Below are 21,601 nucleotides of genomic sequence, written 5' to 3'. Positions count from 1 at the left end.
AGTTCATTTTGGAGATTTTATTGGTAGAAAGTTTGGTTTTTAGACATAAAAAGAAAAAAATCTTAAAAGTATACCTTTTAATAATTTAGAAACACCCACTTTGAGTTTTGATTAATTTGATTAATTTTCATTAATTTATATCAAAACTCAGAGTGGATATTTCTAATTATTTTACATTTTACAATTTAAAGATATGGTATTGTATTTGTGTAATTCATAGATTTTGTATCTTTTTCATTTTATTTTCTTGTGTTATTTATAAACATTTTTCATATCAAGTTGAATGTTCTCTTTTTTATTTATTTTTATTATAACTTTAAGTTCTGGGATATATGTGCAGAACATGCGGGTTTGTTACATAGGTATACACGTGCCATGGTGCTTTGCTGCACCTGTCAACCCGTCATCTACATTAGGTATTTCTCCTAATGCTATCCCTCCCCAGCCCCCAACCCTTGAGTGTTCTCTTTTTTTGGTAAGCTTTTGTGAATCTTTATTTGTAAATTTGAATTGAGAACAATTTTCCATGTATTTTGCAATTACTTAGCCATAGACAAATCAAACAAGATTTATCCCATAGCATCAAATAGATCTTTCCACTTTACTTACCTGTTAATCTGTTTATTTGTAGCAATTCTCGTTTGAAAAATGAGCTTCTACTTAACTGTTTCTACATTTTACATTTCAAAACAAGCTTGAACTCTAAGATGCAGTTTACATTTTTAAAACAAAAAAAAAGACACTGCATATATTATCAGTTATGTATTTTTTTTCTAGGATAAAATGCAGGTTGACCAAGAAGAAGGAGGGCAACAAAAATGTCATGCGGAACACACCCCAGAAGAGGAAATTGATCATACAGGAGCCAAAACAAAGGTTTGGTTTACTTTTTCTATAGTTGTGTCTTTTTGAAATTTATATTTTGAATTATTGTATTTTATAATGCTTTCTTTTAATGCACTTGATATTTTTGATTTTAGAACTGTGAGAAAGTATAGAAAGCTGATAGCCAGAATAAGTATACTTTAATGATTTATTAAGAGTTGTGTTTTTAAAAAATGAACCCTAACAACATCAGCAAAATTACCTTTTTTGGTAGGAAAAAAGATACATTTTTCATTAACTTTTTCTTTGGTAGGAAAAAAGATACATTTTTCATTAACTTTTTTTTTCATCTCATTTGAACACATGTACACATAGAGGGGAACAACAAACATTGATGCTTATTGGAGGGTGGAGGGTGGAGGGTGGAAGGGAGGGAGAGGATCCCTCCCCTTAACGGGTACTAGGCTTAATACCTGGGTGGTGAAATAATGTGTACAACAAGCCCCTGTGACATGAGTTTACCTATATAACCTGCACGTGTGCCCTTGAACTTATTTTAAAAAAAAAAAAAAAAAAAAAAACTTTTATCAAAGAACCCAACAATAAAATTGCCTAAATTCTTTACCTTATTTCCTTAATTCATTATTTCTCATGCTTCACCAATAACAGCATTGTATTTCTAAAGTATGAATACATAAGTTAAAATTTTAACTTTAAGTGAAAAAAATCGTTTCAGAAAAATATGAGATGGAACAAGCTATATGAGGAAAACTTATATTAGCTGTACTCTGTATCTCAGAATTAACCACTCTAAGTATATCATAAAATATTTTTCTATGTGCAAAAAATAATACTTCCAGAAATAAAATGTTAAAGGATAAATGATTTATTGAGAGTAATTATTTTTCTAAGACAGCGATTGCCAATAAGACAGAAGGGAGAGACCTTGCCCCAGTCACCCAGATGAATGTGGTTATAACTCTTAAGCTGTCATCTTCAACAGATTTTTCTAACCTGCATAGAATTTAATCTATGCAGGTTAGCCAAATAGATTCATTTCTCAGAGATTATAAAGATTTAATTTTAAATCTTAGATTCTAAAGTTATTTAAAACCTGGAAACTTTTTTTCTGGCATTTTTCAAAATTTTAATTGTTGAACAGCTTTATTGAGATTTAGTTTACATATTCAATTCATCCAATTAGGTGTACAGTTTTTAGTATATTCAGTTGTGCAGCCATCATCACAATTTTAGAACATTTTCATCATCCCAAAGAGAGGCCTTGTATCTATTAACAGTGACTTCCCATTTCCCTTCAACCCTCTCCCTGCCAGCCATAGGGAATAGGCAATAGATTTGCCTATTGTGAACATTTCATATACATATAGTTATACAGTATGTGCTTATTTGTGACTGGCTTCTTTCACCAAACATGTTTTCAAGGTTCATCCAGGTTGTAGGAAATATCACTATTCCTTTTTATGGCTGAATAATATGACATTGTATGAATACATACCACATTTTATTTAGCCATCTATCAATTGATAGACATTTGGGTTATTTTCACTTTTTTACTATTATGAATAATGCTGTTATGAACAATCATGTACAAGTTTTGCAGGGGTGTGTATTTTCATTTTTCTTGGGCATATACCTAGGAATGGAATTGCTGGGTCATAATTGTTTAACATTTTTGTTAACATTGTTTTGTTAATATTGTCATCTTTAACATTTTGAGGAACTTCCCAACGGTTTTCCAGAATGGCTGCAACATTTTACAATCCTGCAAACAATGTATGAGAGGTTGCAGTTTCCCCACATCCTCACCAACACTTATTTTTTTTTTTATAGCCACCGTAATGGGTGAGAAGTAGCTACTCATTTTAGTTTTGCTTTGCATTTCCAACCCAATATTTTAATATAGAAACTAGGCCGGGCGCGGTGGCTCAAGCCTGTAATCCCAGCACTTTGGGAGGCCGAGACGGGCGGATCACGAGGTCAGGAGATCGAGACCATCCTGGCTGACACGGTGAAACCCCGTCTCTACTAAAAAATACAAAAAAACTAGCCAGGCGAGGTGGCGGGCGCCTGTAGTCCCAGCTACTTGGGAGGCTGAGGCAGGAGAATGGCATGAACCCGGGAGGCGGAGCTTGCAGTGAGCCAAGATCACGCCACTGCACTCCAGCCTGGGCGGCAGAGTGAGACTCCGTCTCAAAAAAAAAAAAGAACTAGGATTTAACATACCCAGACTACAAAATACCATCAGTCTTAAGGTAGTACTTTAAAATAAATATAACAGATCACAATCGTTTTGATTTTACTTTCTGTTTTACCTCTTAAATCTATTTTTAAGCTAATTTTAGAAATTTATACTTCTCTTTCGGATTTGCAGTCAGCTGTCTCAGACAAACAAGACCGATTAAATCAGACACTTAAAAAAGGAAAAGTCAAAAGTATTGATCTACCGATCCAGAGTAGCCTATGTAGACAACTGGGCCAAGATCTTCTCAACAGCTACATTGAAAATGAAGTATGTAAATCTGAGTTGATGTTGAAATAGGTGGTAATTTATTCTGATATTTTGTAGAAGTCAATGATTATCTCCAAAATTTAGGGCACTAGTTTATAACTCCTAAGGAATTATATTAAGTAAATTACTAAACTGCTTTATTTTTTACAAAATACTGAGCTGTATTAATGCCTTATGTACCGTGTAGCTTTCATCTTAGTTGCGTGAAAAACATGTATTGCCTCCTCTATAGGGAAAGACTTCTGAAATTGATTCTTCCTTTTATCCTGTCTTTAACAATGACACCCAGCAGACAACATATGGGGAAATATTAGCTGTTCCCCTCTTCTCCTATGTTGTCCTTAAAGATTATATCTCTATTCAAAATGTTTTCTGACATCCATTAAATTTTTTTTTTAAATCTTTGTCATTCTTGACATTTTCTTACATGTTTTTTTCTATTTACATGTTTAAGTTACAGTCTCTAGAGGAAATGAGTGTTGTTTCTTTACCAGTATCTGTGTAAGAAGTAATTTATATTTTGTAACTTTGCATTTAAGTGGTAGTTCCTAATTTTTACAAGCTTGGCCTGCATTAAAAGGTCAGTCTTCTGACTTTACAATGCTTGCTTTTGTAGTACCTACCTATATCATCTATTCATTAATTGTTAACAGCTGCATTTTATGTGAAGCAAGCATTCCTGGAGATCCTGAATAATTTGGAATTTGTGTGTCTTGAGAAAAACTTTCCCAAAGGAATGAATTGTAGGGAAGCACGGTTATAGCAAATTTTGTATATAAAATGAGATTTTCTTAACTTTTGAATATCTCATTTTCAGTTCACAAATATGAATACATGGTAGTTTATAAAGGGATTCTTATGTTTACATGTGTTTTTATTAAAGTGAAAATTTTGCTCAAGTATTATAGTCTTCAGGTTATTTCTTTGCTTTTGTTCATCATAAACTAACATCTATAAATACTTTTTATTTATACCCTCAAACCTATGAAGTGTAGGTTTTGTTAGAGAACTACATTTTACAGGTGAGGAAACTGAGACACAAGTAGATTAAATAACCCAGGATCAGAAATACCCTTTAGATTTGGATCCAGGTGATTGTTCTCCAAAGCTCATTTAACTAAATATTTGACATGAATTCTCTCAACCTTATTAGCAGCCCTATGAGTTAGATGGAATTATGCCATCTGTTTTAGGATAAGAAAACTTATGTTTAAATGATTTTTCTGCTATCTCAAGATAGTAAATAGGGAACCTAGGATTTTAACCTGAGTATGTAGAATGACATAGGTTATGTTTTCTTTTGTTTTTTAACAGCTTTATTGAGATACATGTACATATCATAACCCATTTAAAGTATACAATCCAGTGGTTTTTGGTATACTACATTAAATTTTTACATGAAATTTGTTATTATAACCATTTTTAAGTGTGTAATTCAATGACTTTAATTACATTCACTGTATTGTGCGTCCATCACCACTGTCTGTTTTCAAAACAATTCCATCACCGCAAATGTAAACTCTATAATAACTTGCTTTCCTCCCTTCTCCCAGTCCCCTACTTTCTGTCTTTGTGAATTGCCTAGTTATCAATAGATAAGAATCATGTTAAGTGGGATTATACAATGCGTGTCCTTTTGTGTCTGGCTTATTTGGCATAATGACTTCAAGATTCACCTTGTTTCAGCACGTATCATAACTTCATTTCTTCTTAAAATGAAATAAAATACTACATTGCGTTTATATACTTTTTTTATTCGTTCATTTATTAGTGTGCATTTGGGTTGTTTTTACTTTTTGGCTATTGTGAATAATGCTGCAGTGAACACTGACATACAAATATCTGTTCAAGTCTCTGCTTTCAATTTTTTTGTGGGTGTATCTAGGAGTGAAATTGAAATTCTGCACTTAGCATTTTGCGGGACAGCCAAAACATTTTCCATAGTGGCTGCAGCATTTTACATTCCTCTCAGCAGTGTACAAGGGTTTCACTTTCTCCACATCCTCATGAATACTTATTTTTTTATTGTAATCATCCTAGTGAGTGTGGAGTGGTATCTCATTGTGGTTTTGATTTCTGTTTCCCTAATGCATATTCTTATGACAACTAATCTGAAGCTTTTTGAATAGGGGAAGATGATTATGCAAGATAAGTTAGAGAAAGAAAGAAATGATGCTAAGAATGCCGTTGAAGAATATGTATATGATTTTAGAGACAGGCTGGGCACTGTCTATGAAAAATTCATCACTCCAGAAGTAAGTCTAAATTCTGTAATTTTTTGTGAGGACTATTTAAATGTTTACTTGAGAATGCTAGTACAAATTACATAAATAAATGTACCAAATGTTGTTATTGTTGCCAATCTTGGGCCCATATGGGGAAGGTTCTTAGTTATTTTTGCAAGTTGCAGAAGTATGGTTAAAAACATATTTTTGAATAAGAAGTTAGAAAATTTTGAAATTTAATATTTTATACTTGAAAAACATTCTGTCCTTCCATAATTTTTACTTTTTTTTAATTTATTTATTTGAGATAGCATCTAGCTCTGTCACCCAGGCTGGAGTGCAGTGTCACGATTTCAGCTCACTGCAACCTCTACTTCCCAGGCTCAAGCAATCCTCTCACCTCACCCTCACAAGTAGATGGGAATACAGGCACGTGCTGTCACGCCTGGCTAATTTTTTAATTTGTTGTAGAAACATGATTTTGCCATATCACCCAGGCTGGTCTCTTGGTTCTGGGCTCAAGCGATCCTCCCACCTTGGCCTTTCAAAGTGTTGGGATTACAGGCACGAGGCACTGCACTGGGCCCAATGATGACTTTTATTTCTTAGGAAAGTATTTTTAATTAGTGTCTCTCAAATATATTACTAGGACATGAATAAACTGTCTGTAATACTGGAAGACACAGAAAACTGGCTTTATGAAGATGGAGAGGACCAACCTAAACAAGTTTATGTGGATAAGCTTCAAGAACTAAAGGTACATTTTTTAAAGTCCATGTTAGTGTAAATCAGTAATTTTTTCTAAAAATTAGGGTGTAAGAGCACAGTGTATGTTCTATTAATTTTTAATTTTTTAATTGAGGGGAAAATTGTATATATGGTGTACGACATGATGTTTTGATTATGCACACATTGTAGAATGGCTAAGTCAAACTATTTAACAAATGAGTTACCTCACATATGTTTCTTTGGGAGGGAGAACACTTAAAATCTACTCTCTCAAGCAATTTTCAAATGTACAGTATATTGTTATGTATATATGTACAATAGATCTCTTGGACTTACTCCTCTTGTCTAATTGAAATGTTGTGTCCTTTGACCAATAGCTCTCCATCATACCACCTGATAACCACCAATTCTACTATCTGCTTCTAAGAGTTTACCTTTTTTAGAGTCAACCTTTGAGATTATACAGTATTTGTCTTTTTGTGCCTGGCTTATTTCACTTAGCATAATGTCCTCCAGGTTCATCTAAATTGTCTCAAATGACAGGATCTATTTCTTTTTAAGGCTGAGTAGTATTCCATTGTGTATGCATACCACATTTTCTTTGTCCAACCTTTAATTGATGGACACTTACATTGATTCTGTATTTTGGCTATTGTGAATAATGCTGCAGTGAACGTGGAGTGCAGATATCTCTTTGGCATACTGATTTTATTTTCTTTGGATATATACACAGTAGTGAGATTGCTGGATCGGTATGTTTTTAGTAAGTACATGAAAAATTACTAAATCAGAAATGTATAAGAGGAAATGTTCTAATTTTAAAAGCATTTTGAGAGGCAAGCAGTGCTACATAATTGAAATCAGATATTGTCATAATGTCAAAATATGTTTATAGTGTTACTTTTGCACAAGTTAAATATTACTGGCATGTCTTTAAGAAGTGATAAGTATATCATCTTGACCCTTTCTTATCCATTAAGGGAGTCATCCTCTTCCCCTGCTCCTCTGACTCTTAACTGTCTGATGTTAGGGAGTAATACTACAGTGGCCTATTGTATTTTCACAGTGTAGCTCATGGGGATACCTGACCAGCCAAGGACTTAAAAAATTTTAGTACCACTGCTCTTGAATTTTAACGTCCTTTCACAAATAAGGAGACTTGGCCACAAAATCTCCTTTTTTAGGTCAGTGGTGTTATTTTAGGGAAAGATCACTGTTGACTCCTTTCTCCATACTTGCTACCAAATCTGGAAAAAATACTTAAAAGATTAAAAGTTTATATTGGGCTGGGCGCTGTGGCTCACACCTGTAATCCCAGCACTTTGGGAGGCCGAGGCGGGCAGATCACGAAGTCAGGAGATCGAGACCATCCTGGCTAACACGGTGAAACCCCATCTCTACCAAAAAAAAAAAGAAAATACAAAAAATTAGCCGGGCATGGTGGCGGGCACCTGTAGTCCCAGCTACTTGGGAGACTGAGGCAGGAGAATGGCGTGAACCCGGGAGGGAGCTTGCAGTGAGCTGAGATTGCGCCACTGCACTCCAGCCTGGGCGACAGAGCGAGACTCCATCTCAAAAAAAAAAAAAAAAAAAAAAAAAGTCTATATTGGAAGGATGAAGGAAATTTTCAGTCATTCCTTCTTAGTATGGATCGTAGCAGTTCTTTAATGTGCGTATGAATTACCTGGGTGCTTACTGAAATGGAAATTTTGATTCAGTAGATACAAGGTGGACCCACTTTTAACAAGCTTCCAAGTGATGCTGATGCTGCTGGTCCCCGAACCATTCTTTGAGTAGCAAGGGATTACATAGATGCTACATGATGACATTAACAAGGATTTTTAGAATATGGGAAAAGATGGCCCTTTACAACTTGGGACAGGCATGAGGTGGGGGAGGGTGTGCAAAAGAAGTTACTCAACTTAAAAGAAGTTAATATTGTGCAAAAAATCACCTTCATGCCAACAAATTACTTCCAAAGGAAATAATTAGAAAACCTAAGTTTATGATAGCAAAACTAGGCTTTACCATATCTTCTTGGTGGTTTTTAATCCCTATCTCCCTAAAAGAAACACAAGCCGGCCAGGCTCAGTAGCTCACACTTGTAATCCCAGCACTTTGGGAGCCGAGGTGGGTGTATCACCTGAGGTAAGGAGTTCCAGACCAGCCTGGCTAACATGGTGAAATCCCATTTCTACTTAAGAGTACAAAAAATTAGCCAGGCATGGTGGCATGCACCTGTAATCCCAGCTACTCAGGAGGCTGAGGCAGGAGACACGCTTGAATCCAGGAGGCGGAGGTTGCAGTGAGCTGAGATCGCATCATTGCACTCCAGCTTCGGCAACAAGAGTGAAACTCCTTCTCAAAAAGAAACACAAGCCAAGCAGCAGAGGCCAGTAGAAATAACTGGAAATCCCAGCAGTTCCTATCATGGATTCTTCTGCTTCAAATATATAAGTAGCCATAGAAATTAGTATTACAGAAGTTTTCACAAGTTTTACTTTTTCTGTAATGTTGGCAATTTGAGAGGCCAAGGCAGGAGAATCACTTGAAGCTAGGAGTTCAAGACCAGCCTTGAGCAAAAAAGCAAGACCCCATCTCTACAAAAAAATAAATTAGCCAGGCACAGTGGTATGTGCCTGTAGTTCCAGGTTGGGAGGCTGAGGCAGGAGGATCACTGGAACCCAGGAGTTTGAGGCTACAGTAAGCTGTTGCCATTGCACTCCAGCCTAGGTGACACAGCAAGACCCTGTCCCAATGGAAAAAAAAAAAAGCACTACTTGCTTCCCTTTCAAAAACATTTAAATTATAAAGAATATGATATGAATAGACCAAATTTAGTAATGGTATCCTGGAACAGATGATAATGAACTCTGAATAAAGACTGTAGTTCAGTTAATAGTAATGCTCCAGTGGTAGTTTCTTAGTTTTGACAAATGTATCCTAAGATGCTAACATTAGAGAAAAGCATAGAGAAGCGTCTGGTGCTTGCTCTCTGTATAATTTCCTTTTAACTTTTCTGTAAATCTAAAATTGTTCTAAAATAAGCCGATTTTTATTTAAGTATATAAAGAATTTAAAAGAAAATAGTTATTTTATCCTTCTAATGTGCTCCCCTTCCCAAAACTACAGTCTGTTTTAACATTTAGAAACTCTTTAATCCAAGACATGTAGGGGAAAAACCTACATATACTACAGTACTCATTTTACTGATTAAATATACAAATAATGTTTAGTTGATAATAATTATCAGTCCCAGTAATTATGTTGTACATAGAGGGTTATATTATGGTTTTGAGTATTTGATACCAAGTTTCAAATCTACAAATTCTGCATGCAGTATAGTTTTTATGGTTTTCTTATTTTAATAGTTCTACAAAGTTTTAATACCCAGCTTTTAAGGAATTAAAGTTTTGATTGAGATTTCGGATTGGAGAAGCTAAGACGTAATCTTAATGAGTGAGAAAAAGAGATAAGGTGTGAGGAAGGCATCCGTGTGTAGGATTGAGGAAGTAGCTACTGGAACTCGCTTCCATATAGGAAAATAAGAAGGGACATATTTTTATCTGTCCATCTTTTCTATTTATCATCCTATAAGGGCCCTATAAAAGTTTTCTGTTAAAACTCAAATAATAACAATTTTTCTTCTTTAAAAATTTCTCATGTTGACAGAAATATGGCCAGCCTATTCAAATGAAGTACATGGAGCATGAAGAGAGACCAAAAGCCTTAAATGACTTGGGAAAAAAGATCCAACTTGTCATGAAAGTGATAGAAGCTTATAGAAACAAGGTATTGAATTCATAAAGCCAATTGTTGACGATGGCATGTGCATGGTACATAGAATGGGGCAAATCTAAAAGTTCTCAGCTACAAAGCTATAGCAGTTGTAGCTATCAAATTCCAGAGACTTTGTATACCAAATTTAAAACTTACTTTTTTATTGGATAATTTCACTTAAGGATTCTGATACATTTGAAATACAGTGAAGGTACGGAGCTTTCATCTTTTAGAATTTCCTGAAACTACATTATAAAATAACCCAGTGACCAAATCCATTGTTTTCTTCTTAGCGATTCCATTTTTATGTTTTTTATGTAGTGAAACAGAGGACCTCTTTGACTTTGTTTTTAAATTATGGGCCTCTTTGAGACTGGACTCTGCTAGCCATTATTTTGTTTCTTGGCTCATTTTTCTTTTAGTTGCTTTTTGTCCTCTAGTCCATTAGTCATCCATAACCTCCTGTATGCTTTATTCTTTTATAAACATATTCAAATCTATATAACCTTAATCTTTCCACTGTCTTTAAGTCTCAAATATGTAGTTATACAGATGATATTTCCATTTAGATATAACCATAAAATTTGAGAAAATTAAGCTTATTGTTTTGTTTCCTCTAAATCAGTAGTTATCAGACTTTTTTTAAGACAAACAATATTTTAGGCTTTACAGTTTTTACGTGTCTATACAGCTATTCATATCTGCCATTGTAGCACAAAAGTACCATAGACAGTATGCAAACTAATGGACATGGCTGTGTTCCCAAAAACTTTATTTAAAAAATCATAAGCAGTGGCTGGATTTAGCTGATGGTACAAGTTTTTTGATCCCTACTCTAAGGAAATATTCTCTGTAATCCCTAGTTTTTGTCATTGATGTTAAACGTGCATTAGTAGGAAGAAGAGACCAGCACCAGAAATACTCAAACATGTGAAAATAGCTTACATTTATTGAGCATGTCATGAATTTTAAGTACTTTGTGTGGATTATCTCACCAGGATATATCCTATACAAAGTTAATGTTATCTTTATTTTACAACTAAGAAAACAGAAATGCTTAAGCAACTTACTGAGGTTTACCCAAGTAGTTAATGATGGAATCAACATTCAAACCTAACCAGTCTGACATCAACATACAAATTCTCAGCAACTATATTGCTTCCCACTACACAAAATGGAAACGAGTTACTTATTTTAGAAATAAGAGATTCTTGAGTTTTGTGAAACAAAAACTGCAGTCCAGCAGACCTAAAGGAAAAATTCAGATATTGATTGTAAATATGCCTGTTAATATCAGTGTTCAAATTGTTCTTATAGGCACAGATAAAATGTAAGGATAATGAAAAAGTAAGAAAGAAGAAACAACCCAATGAAAACACCAAGAATATTTTAAATCTGGTATAATTACTAGTGGCACAGTTCTCCCCAGCTATCTTCTTCAATATACAGGTGTAAGATATTATCCCACACAAGGCAAGACTTCACTTTTGCTCAAACATTTGAGTTTTTATTATGTGCTAGGCTATTTTCTAGGTGATTGAACTATAGTGTCAAACAAAACATTGAACTTGTTTTTAATATGCTTCAATAGTGAAAAGTGGACAATAAATTACTGTAAGTTATATCAGATAGTAATAAAAAGCTGAAGAAAAAGTAAAGGACTGCCAGAGTTGGTAGAAGTTTGTCAGAAGGGTGTACTAATAAGGTGATACACATGTTAGGAGAGAATGAAGAAGTGAAAACTCAAACATATGTGATAACTGGAAGAGAAATGTTCTAGACAAAGAATTGCAGTTGCAAAACACCAAGGGGAGAACATGTTAGAGGAACAGCAAGGTCAGTGTGGTTGAAAATAGGGGTAAGTGTGGCAGTTGCCAGATCATAAATGGGTCTGTTGGCCCTTGTAAAAGTTTGGGTTTTACTCTGAGATAGGAAGCTGTTGGAGGTTTTTGAGCACAGGAGTAATAACATTTGGCTTTTTTTTTTTTTTAAGGATCTGGAGGCAGAGAGACAGATTAAGACATTATTAGAATAATACCAGCAAGAAATGATGGAGGCTCGAACCCAGAGAGTAGGGTTGGGGAGCCAAGAAGTGGTCAGATTTTTCCATTTATTTTGAAGGTAGACGCTTTTAAGATTTCCTGATAGATTTGATGTAAATCTATCACAAATAAGTTGAAAATGACTCCAAGAATTTTGACCTGAAAGAATGAAGTTTCCATTTGCTGAGATGAAGAAAACTGGGAAGAGGAGGTGGGGACATAATCAGGTGTTTGAAACATAAGCATTTTTTTTTTAAGCATGTGGGTAGAGAGATGAATGAGGATGAACTGGCAAAAGAAACTTAAAAAGTGATCCATGACATAGGAAGAAATTCAAGAAAATGTGGCAACCTAGAAACTGAGTCAGACGATTGATGCATAATTTCTGATCATACAAGCAGAAAGAGGACTTGGGTATCTGAGGGAACTTTATGGGTTTTTTGTTTGTTTGGGTTTTTTTCCTTCATATATATAGCTTTATGGTTTTAAAAATGGCATCACCATCCTCCCACTTCTTTGACTTTGGAGTGTTCTTACATTCTCTTTCCCTTTATATTCTGTGTCCAAACTGTAATCCATCAGGAGATTCTCTTTCTGTATGTTCATTGCCATTTCTTTCTGATTCTATCACTACTAATCTAAACCATGACTACTTGGTTGTCTATTACATGTGACAACTGCAGTTTCTTTTTTTCAGAAAGAATTTTGTCATTTTTCTAATCAAGAATTTAACATACTTTTCTGTTATATATTCATAATTTTGTGTCTAATTTGCTATATGCCTTGTTCACCTTATTTCTCCTTTACACATTCCATTTCGTTGCAGCTTCTTTCTTGGCTAAGTGCTTTCTCCATGAGTATTCCTTAGTAGTCATTCTTTCCCAAACGTGATTTCTTCAGAGAACCTTTCCTTTTTAAACTCACACTGATTTTATCTTTTATCCCATTCTCTTCAGTTCTGTGTTATTTGTATGTGGTTTCTTCAGATGAATACATTTGAGGTATACAGTCAATAAGAGTCTAAATTTTTAAAGTAGAAATTATTAATAAACTGGTGCTACCTGAAAAATCATTACATGCAGTCAAGCTTTTTTTTTTTTTAAATAGGATGAAAGATATGACCATCTGGATCCTGCTGAAATGGAAAAGGTTGAAAAATATATCAGTGATGCCATGAGTTGGCTGAATAGTAAGATGAATGCACAAAACAAACTAAGTCTCACTCAAGATCCTGTGGTAAAAGTTTCAGAAATAGTAGCAAAGTCAAAGGTAAGAAGTTTACAAAATTGCCTTTTTAATGGTTTCAAGGATTAAAATTTTTTAATGAGAGTCATACTTTGGCAAATAATCAACTTGCAGAAGAACTTAGAAGAACAGAAATTTAAGGCTAATTTTTTATTTAGTTAAAAAAATTAAGATTTTAGGTATGGGGTAATTGATTTGTCATACAAGGCTGGTTTTTAAACTTCAAGAGTAATATAGAATGAAATAAAAGCAATGTGGCAACTTCTGATTAAGTATTTCAGATTTATAGGTTGGATGAGACCTCTAAGTCTTCATTACAGAATTTTTCAGTATAAGTCTGTCTTTGACCTAGTTTGAAGTGTATAAATTTTCATGGTAAAATCTTATTCCGAGATAAACTTTTCAGTTTAAAAAACACTGCCAATGAAAATGTTGGCCAGGCGTGGTGGCTCATGTCTGTAATCCCAGCACTTTGTGGGGGTTGAGACAGCTCATGTCTGTAATCCCAGCACTTTGTGGGGGTTGAGAAAGGCAGACTGCTTGAACCCAGGAGTTAGAGACCAGCATAAACAACATGGCGAAACCCTGTCTCTACAAAAAATACAAAAATCAGCTGGGCGTAGTAGCGCATATCTGTAGTCCCAGCTACTCAGGAGGCTGAGGCAGGAGGCTCCCTTGAGCCCAGGAATTTGAGGCAGCAGTGAACTACAATCGTGCCACTGCACTCCAGCTGGGCGACAGAGCAGGACCCTGTCTATTTAAAAAAATAAAAAGGCATCTAAATACCTATCACTAGGAAACTAGATCAATAAATTGATGCATCCATACAACACTATGCAGCCATTAAATATAGCATTTTACATATAGAGATACCTATTTAGATATAAAGATGTATACAGTGTATTGCTAAGTTAAATTACAAAACCTAAATAAAATGTGTTCATTTGTATAAATATGTGTGCTCATAGATTTGTTTATATGTATGCATATGCATGAATATACATCTAGAAGGATATCCACCAAAGGTTAATATTCTTTATTTGTAGGAGGTGGAATTTCAGAGGATTTTTAAAATATCATTCAGTATGTTTTGGGATATGTGATTTTTTCTTTTTTTAACAAAAGCTGGTATTTTTAATAAATGCGTAATAAAAATATTTTTATTCTAACAAAGTTTTGCCAAGAAGCTATAATATATATTTTACTCCTAATGAGATGAGATGTGGAGTGTGACAAGAGCAGTTTGCAACTAAAACATTCCCCCAGGATGTTAATCCCTATATTTCCGTCCCTACCCCAATCTTTGTGACATTGATCTTCAAAGGTTTTTAAATTTGAGTAGTGTTTGTATAGTGTTCTTCTATTTGTACATAAAAAGCAAGGAAATTGAAGAACATTGTTTCATTTAAATTATTAAGTTGCAGTTTACTTTCATGGCACTTTTTCCCTCAACAGAAGAGGCTACTCAGCTATTTAAAAAAAAAAAAAAAAAAAAAGTTGTTTGTGTATTTGTATGATTCCATTTATTAGAATTGTTTTCATATAAATGTTGAAAATTTTCAATTTCTGAAATAGGTGTTATTTGATGTAATTCTCATAGCAAAGCATTACACATAATGTAAAGGAAGAATTAAAAATTATTCCTGCCAAAGTAAACTATATTTGAATTATTATAAAGAAACAAGTTTTAGAAAGGTTAAGCACAAAAAATAATTGTTTACGATTCAATAATTTTTGACTGCCACAGACATATACTAACAAAGAAGGTAAATCTTTCATGAGGCATTTGAAGAAAACAGTTGGTTATCTGGCTGAGCTAACACAAATTCAGAAAGGTGGAATTATGTGAAAATTCAGAAAGTTAATGTGAAATTTAGAAAGTTAATGGTAACTTGTTCTATAATCATTTTAATATAATCAATTTCTTCGTGTCTTTAGGAACTGGATAATTTCTGTAACCCCATCATCTACAAGCCCAAACCAAAAGTAGAAGTTCCTGAAGACAAAGCAAAAGCTAATAGTGAACACAATGGCCCAATGGATGGACAGAGTGGAAATGAAACGAAATCAGATTCAACAAAAGACAGCTCACAGCATACTAAATCCTCCGGAGAGATGGAAGTGGACTAAGTCTTAATTTTACCTTCACATAATTCAAACAGTGCAAGTAACCACGGGGTCCATCTTTTACATCTGGTACACACAACAGATGTTCAGTTGTTCTTAACCTCTTTTTGTCATTTGTTTTTTGGAGTAGTTTTGAAAAGTGTTTTATATTGAGTGCACTTCTGTTCATTTCCATTGCTGCTTACATGAAGCTTTAGCCGAATTAGATTTACAAGACAATTTAAGCTTTCCAGATACATTTTATATCAAACATAACAGAATTGATACATAGTTGGCAACAGTCTACCTTATTTAAAGCTTCTACTGGGATAAACTTCAATTCCTTTATTCAGGAAAGGATACTTTATTGCACTATTGTTGCAGATGCATAGATTTCATTGCAACTTTATTTTGAAAAACAAATGGAAATTGATGGGGTTGAAAGCTACGGAGGCACTGACCTTTTTCTAGTTATTGTATTGTTACAATTTAAATATTAAAACAAATAAGAGCTTTCTCAACAAATTAGTCCATCTCATTGATGTACCGCAGAACTCCAAAGCTTTGCTATCATCACATAAATGAACTAAATCACATGTGAAAGGGAACACACCCGATTTTATGTTAAGGTGAAACCAGCAGTTTGCTTCTTTTATTAGTAATGTGGATTGATGTTTTCTCAGAGTAACTCATCTTTTTTGCTTGAAATTTTTGATCTTGTCCTGAAGACTAGCTGCTGCTAAAACAATGCTAGCCTAAAGACACAGGAGTCTGTGACAAAATGACCTTCATGTTAAGGGGAAATGCTGTTTATCTACTCAGATATGCATCTGTGATGTTCATAGCCTTGTTTCAGTTATAATAGTTGTCTTGTTTTTTTCTTAATTGATTTTGTTAATAATACCTTAACACAGGGTAGGGAGAAGTGGCACAGTGTATTGCATTATATACATTTATCATTGATTTACCTAATGTTACCTTGTAGATTAAACACTATTAAGTGGTAATACTTGAAAAGGAGCACTTATACCGTAAGTCTTAGGAAATAATGTTTGTAATAAACTATGTTACATATCAACAGGCAAAAATATAGAATGTTACATAGTGTTGTATGATGTGATTAAATTATAGTTCTTGCTGTTAACATTACCTTTTGAAACCTTGGCTCCAGTTTTGGTGGTGCTTATACAAATTAAATGGGAAAAGGGACTGTAAACTTAAGATGTATTTTAAGGACTTTATCTGTGCTTCATCACCAAACTTGTTCACATTGTTAATTTCTGTCCAGAGACCTGAAACTGTTTTAAGTATGGGAACAGACCGAAATGATGTTTCGACCTACAAGAGACAGAAGCATAGACAAGTGTATGAGCCCTTATGTCCTTAATGCCAATCAACTAGATTGACCTAGGTTAAAATTTCAAAAGGCTCATTTTGTCCCAAAGCTAAATCTTTATATTAGGAACAACTAAATATTGACTTAAGTTGTAAAAATTGAGAGTATAATATCTTTAGGGATAGTCATTATTTCTCACAACTAGTTCTCTACGAGAGATTTTGTTTCTACAATGTAGTCGGCACTTAATGGAGAGTATGGAGTAGTGCATTTTGCAGGGATTTTTATTCAGTCTTTTGAGGGGAAGAATATCTTTTTTGCATTAAAAAATCATATAAACAATATATTTTTAAAACTTCTAGTCTTTAAACTTTCTCTTAATTCTCTTAAAATGAAATAGGTATATCAAATAGGTGATTAAATACATTTTTTAAAAACATAGATGCTTTTCATTTGTATGTTGAATGTATAGATTCATTTCAGGAAAGGCATGAAGATAATGAAAGCAAATATATAACAATACAAGTAGGGACTTTAAAGCTTTTGTTTGAGTTAAAATATCCACTCACTTGTTTAGGAGCTATGCCTCGGAAACTTCCTGGGAATAAATATGGGAACAACTTTTCTATTAATACATCTAAATTTTCTAGTGTATCCTGACATTTTCCATTCCTGCTCTGAAATCACTTTTAGTTTTGTGTTTTCGTCAGATAGTATCACTAATTTTTGTAATTATATAACACTTCATTTAGTAACTTAAATACATCCATATATATATACTTTTTCTACCCAATTATTCAACTTAAAAGATAATTTCAAAAGCAATTTAGCCTTATAATGTATTTATTTAATTCATTAATGAGAGAGAGTGCTCTCTTTAATATAGCTTTGGGTAGACAGTCTAATTCAGTCCAATTTTAATCTACATTAAAATATGCAATGCTAGACAGATTTTCAAAATAAAAAGCTATTATTTCAGAAATTATTTTAAAAGATACATAGTAAAACAGTGTTTTCCTATGGTAAGCAAATAAGAATTAAGTTTGTAGGGAATATTTAGAATGATTAATATAAATTAGTATACTTTGGCTCTGTACTCTTGATAGCCAGTTGTACTGTAATTATAAAAAACAATTGTTAAATAATATAACAGAAGTTTGTGATGTTTTAATTCCTTAGCAGTAATGGAAAATTATTAAGTTTTGGCCAGGTGCCATGGCTAACGCCTGTAATCCTAGCACTTTGGGAGGCCGAGGCATGCGGATCACCTGAGGTCAGGAGTTCAAGACCAGCATGGCCAACATGGTAAAAAACCCCGTCTCTACTAAAAATACAAAAAAGTAGCCAGGCATGGTGGCATGTCCCTTGTAATCTCAGCTACCCGGAAAGCTCAGGCAGGAGAATCACCAGGAGAGAGAGGCTGCCGTTAGCCGAGATCGTGCCACTGCACTCCAGCCTGGGCAACAGAGCAAGACTCTATCTCAAAAAAAAAAAAAAAAAAAATTAAGTTTTACAAAAAACTAGAAAGAGCACAGCAAAGAATATGGCTATTGTAATAACAGATAAACTTGATTTTGAAAAGGATAACGAGGCTGGTCACGGCGACTCACACCTGTAATCCTAGCACTTTGGGAGGCTGAGAAGGGAGGATCACTTGAACCCAGGAGTTCAAGACCAGCCTGGGCAACATAGTGAGACCCTGTCTCTAGAAAAAATAAAAACTTAGCAAGGCATGGTGGTGCACACCTGTAGTCCCAGCTACTCTGGAGGCTGAGGTGGAGGATCACTTAAGCCTGGGAGGTCAAGGCTGCAATGAGCCATGATCATAGCACTGTACTCCAGCCTGGGGCAACAGAGTGAGGCCCTGTCTCAAATACATAAAAGGCAGTGGCTCACACCTGTAATCCCAGCACTTGGGAGGCTGAGGTGGGTGGATCACGAGGTCAGGAGACCAAGACCATCCTGGCTAACATGATGAAACCCCATCTCTACTAAAAAATACAAAAGAATTAGCCAGGCGTGGTGGCAGGCGCCTGTAGTCCCAGCCACTCAGGAGGCTGAGGCAGGAGAATGGCGTGAACCCAGGAGGCGGAGGTTGCAGTGAGCCAATATTGCGCCACTGCACTCCAGTCTGGGCAAGAGAGAAAGACTCCATCTCAATAAATAAATAAATAAATAAATAACAAGTCATTTCCTAAGAAGAGCTAAAGGAAAGAAAGGTTTCTTACATTTTTTTCCTTTTTTTGGGGGGGGGGTCAATTTTCAGTATAGTAAGAGCTAAAGGTGAGAAGTAAAGGTTTCTTAGACTTTTTTTTTTGGAGGGGGGTATCAATTTTTAGTATATTTGTGATTAATTCCATGATAGAAGTCTTTAAAGAGAATTTTGGGGCTCAATTTAACATAATGTCACTGTTAAAGCACTTAATCCAAATTAGCCCATCTTTTAACTGGTTTGAAAAATCTATATTTATTAAAGGCAGTAGGCATCTGAATATAGTAATCAAATTATCTGATTTTGGTTTAACTCCAAATACATACAACCATTCCTTCATTTTCATAAATTTGAAAAATAATAAGCCTCTCCCATTAGGATTTTCTGTTTTGTAGTAAATAGTTGGTATTTGATAGTCCACAATTAAAGTCATTGCATTAATTTTACAAATTATAGATTTAGAAATGATTCTTAAGTGATTGGTAAAATATAACTTTCTCAGTTTTTAAAAGTCTACAAAACATGTTTCTTTTGAGACAGAGTATGGCTTTGTTATCCAGGCTGGAATGAAATGGTATGATCTCAGCCCACTGCAACCTCCACCACCTGAGTTCAGGCGATTTTTCTGCCTCAACCACCTGAGTAGCTGGGACTACAGGTGCATGACACCACACCCAGCTAATTTTTATATTTTTAGTAGATACAGAGTTTTGCCATGTTGGCCAGGCTGGTCTTGAACTCTTAAGCTCCTGACCTCAGATAATCCACCCACCTCAGACTCCCAAAGTGCTGGGATTACAGGCGTGAGCCACGTACCCGGCAAAAATTTTTGCTTTTAAAGTTAGTGTTATTTTGTGGTTAATCTAAAGTTTTGAATTGCAAGCAGAATTTGTTTTTTTGATATTTGTATAAACTGTTAACGAGAAGCATAGCTAATTGTACATATCAATATACATTTAAAATCTGGTAACACTGGTTAAATAGCCCTTGATGACTTTTCCTGTGGCATGAGAGGGATATGCTTATAAAGATTAATTCTGATACTATCCTCTTATTAACTACAGTATGTTTTGTAAAAATCAGTCCACTTAGCAAACTAATCTTTGTAAAACAGTCAGTTTCAGAAGATACTTTTTTATCAAAAAAGATAGCAGGTTTAACATTATACCTTTCGGTTTTTGCCCAACATTTGATTTAATATAAAGTAAGAATATAAAATAATTTTAAGCAGCATATAATTTCTTTTGATAAAAAGTAACAAAAATCTAATGCAGATCAAAGAGCAAGGCTTTTAAACAAAACAAGCAAAAAGAAACTTTAGCTATTTAACTCACATCTCTAATTTAAAATGCATGAAAATTACATTCTTTGTTTTTGTTTTTGTTTTGTTTTTGAGACAGTCTCACTCTGTCACCCAGACTGGAGGGCACGATCTCTGCTCACTGCAGCCTCCACCTCCTGGGGTCAAGCCTCAAGCAATTCTCCTGTCTCAGCCTCCCAAGTAGCTGGGATTACAGGCACCCATCACCATGCCCAGCTAATTTTTGTATTTTTAGTAAGACGGGGTTTCACCGTGTTGGCCAGGCTGGTTTTGAACTCCTGACGACTTCAAATGATCTATCCACGTCCACCTCCCAAAGTGCTGGGATTACAGGCGTGAGCCATGGCACCCGGCCAATGTTCTTTTATATATTCATGTTTTCTAACAAAACAGCTTTGGATTTATAATGCTGCCAGATGTCATTACAAATTTTTTTCTAAATTCAAAGGTAATTATTTCCAACAATAAAAGGGCACCTGGAATTTTCAGAACATTAAAAAACTGAAACCGCTTAGAAGAAAAGAAGAAACCTAAATGTCTATGGAAGTGATCAGTGTTAAGTGGGTGATGGCTCTTTCATCTTCCTTATCCCTAAGGATACTTCTAACATGTTGTTAGAATAAGTATTAAAAGAAAAAGTAGGTTTGCTGAAAAACGTTACTAAATGACTTGGTGCTGCTCCCAAGTCAAAGAAACAAAGCTAATTGAAACAATGTACATTTGGTTCAGTCAGGCAAGTCAAAATCCGTAACAAAAAAAAATTAATAGTATGCTCTTTGCTTTGAAATCTCTAATTTATTATCATGCCCTAAGTCACAGGATGATTATTAGGAAAATGTCATTGACACCTAAAAATTACCTATCCTGTAAAGAGACTGGTGAAATTCAACATATTTTAAATAATTTAATTGCATTATAGCATATAAACTATAAATAAAAATGATCTTTGTCTTTCTTTTATCTTGCTTTATTTATCCTCTTATCCAATTCTAGACTCTTAAATAATCACTGTATTTTTCTCAAGTATTTGTTATTTTTTATTATCCTTTAGATCTTTTTGTTCATGGCTTTTTAAAAATAGTTTCACTGATAATCCAGTCACTTGGATAGTTAATTTTATTTTTGTTTCCTTTTAATACTTATTCTTCCTGTTAAGGGTTTCTTGGCTTTAAATTCGTACTGATAAGCCATGTTATTTGTGTCATTTAATAGTAGCATTCTGGAGTGTGTGTGTGTGTGTGTGTGTGTGT

At 34.4% G+C, this 21,601-nt stretch overlaps 1 protein-coding gene across 3 annotated transcripts in view; it reads left to right on the top strand.

Annotated features, from left to right (window-relative positions):
- The window catches only part of HSPA4L (heat shock 70kDa protein 4-like), a 58,601-nt gene extending 41,898 nt beyond the window's left edge, over positions 1-16,703 (top strand). For all 3 annotated transcript variants that reach the window (XM_011978233.1, XM_011978232.1, XM_011978235.1), the window contains 6 exons: positions 3,218-3,355; positions 5,485-5,610; positions 6,230-6,337; positions 9,982-10,101; positions 13,239-13,400; positions 15,315-16,703. In XM_011978233.1, coding sequence (XP_011833623.1) covers positions 3,218-3,355; positions 5,485-5,610; positions 6,230-6,337; positions 9,982-10,101; positions 13,239-13,400; positions 15,315-15,506 — 846 coding nt within the window. In that variant the 3' untranslated portion in view covers positions 15,507-16,703. The remainder of the gene's footprint in view (positions 1-3,217; positions 3,356-5,484; positions 5,611-6,229; positions 6,338-9,981; positions 10,102-13,238; positions 13,401-15,314) is intronic.
- Positions 16,704-21,601: the final 4,898 nt, after the last annotated feature.

The sequence above is a fragment of the Mandrillus leucophaeus genome, unplaced genomic scaffold (genome assembly GCF_000951045.1).
Source record: "Mandrillus leucophaeus isolate KB7577 unplaced genomic scaffold, Mleu.le_1.0 Scaffold191, whole genome shotgun sequence".
Lineage (NCBI taxonomy): Eukaryota > Metazoa > Chordata > Mammalia > Primates > Cercopithecidae > Mandrillus > Mandrillus leucophaeus.
Note: the sequence above shows the minus strand (reverse complement) of the source record. Positions and strands in the feature narration are given on the sequence as shown.